Here is an 821-nt window from a genome sequence, read left to right on the forward strand (position 1 = left end):
CGGCTCGGGGCAGAGCAAGCCTCAGACTGCGAGACCGTTTGGGTTGCGGTGTCCTGCCTTGCCTGGGGCCCGTCCTGAAGGCGTTTTGGCAAGGGGGTGAACCCCCACGCTGTGGCCGCGGTCCAGCGGCTCCGTCCCGCCGCTCTCCGTGGGTGGGACGGGGGTCAGCGGGGCCGGACCCAAGAATCAAGCAGGGCTGTCGCCGGGGGCGAAGGAGAGGCCGGGAAAAGCCAGTCGGGCCATTGACAAAACCCGCGTTGGTCCGGGCGGTGCGGCAGGGCCACGGCGCGCGGCTCCGGCGTCGCCGCCGAGAGGTGTCACCGTGGGCATTGTTCATGGCTATTGTCCTACGGCTCCCAGAAGCCTGCGAAGAGGCATAAATAGCAAATCCCACTTTGTGCGGCCGGCAGGAGCTCCCGTGGGGAACGCCCTTCGCTTTGGCAGCCCCAGGGGTTCCCCCCCGACGGAGCTGCCCCGACAAGACGCCGGGGAGGATTTATCGCATGCCGGTGCTTTTTCTGTTTATGTTACAATTTCACGACCGGCACACTTGTCCGTAAGGGGATGTATTATTTGAATACACCTACGCACACTCGTCCTATTACTTTGTTTTACAAGTGATTAAATTGCTGCCGACGCCAGAAGAGTTTTTCGTAGACTTACTTCACAGCGGCTTTCTCGACCACCAGCGTTCTGCAGTCCCGCTAAGCCCTGAGGAAAAGCATCGCCAGCGAGGCAGCTCAACAAGGAAGGGTCGCAGGGCTGAGCACGCCGCACCGGCTCAAAGGGCGGCATGCCACAACGGGCACCGGGGAGCGCAG

The 821-nt window shown here is 62.5% G+C and overlaps 1 protein-coding gene across 1 annotated transcript in view; it reads right to left on the minus strand.

The window, feature by feature from the left end:
* The window catches only part of PEX14 (peroxisomal biogenesis factor 14), an 87950-nt gene extending 87155 nt beyond the window's left edge, over positions 1-795 (minus strand). The window contains exon 1 of the mRNA XM_009289780.1: positions 664-795. Within this exon, the coding sequence (XP_009288055.1) occupies positions 664-795 (132 nt within the window). The remainder of the gene's footprint in view (positions 1-663) is intronic.
* Positions 796-821: the final 26 nt, after the last annotated feature.

The sequence above is a fragment of the Aptenodytes forsteri genome, unplaced genomic scaffold, assembly GCF_000699145.1.
Source record: "Aptenodytes forsteri isolate BGI_AS27 unplaced genomic scaffold, ASM69914v1 Scaffold61, whole genome shotgun sequence".
NCBI lineage: Eukaryota > Metazoa > Chordata > Aves > Sphenisciformes > Spheniscidae > Aptenodytes > Aptenodytes forsteri.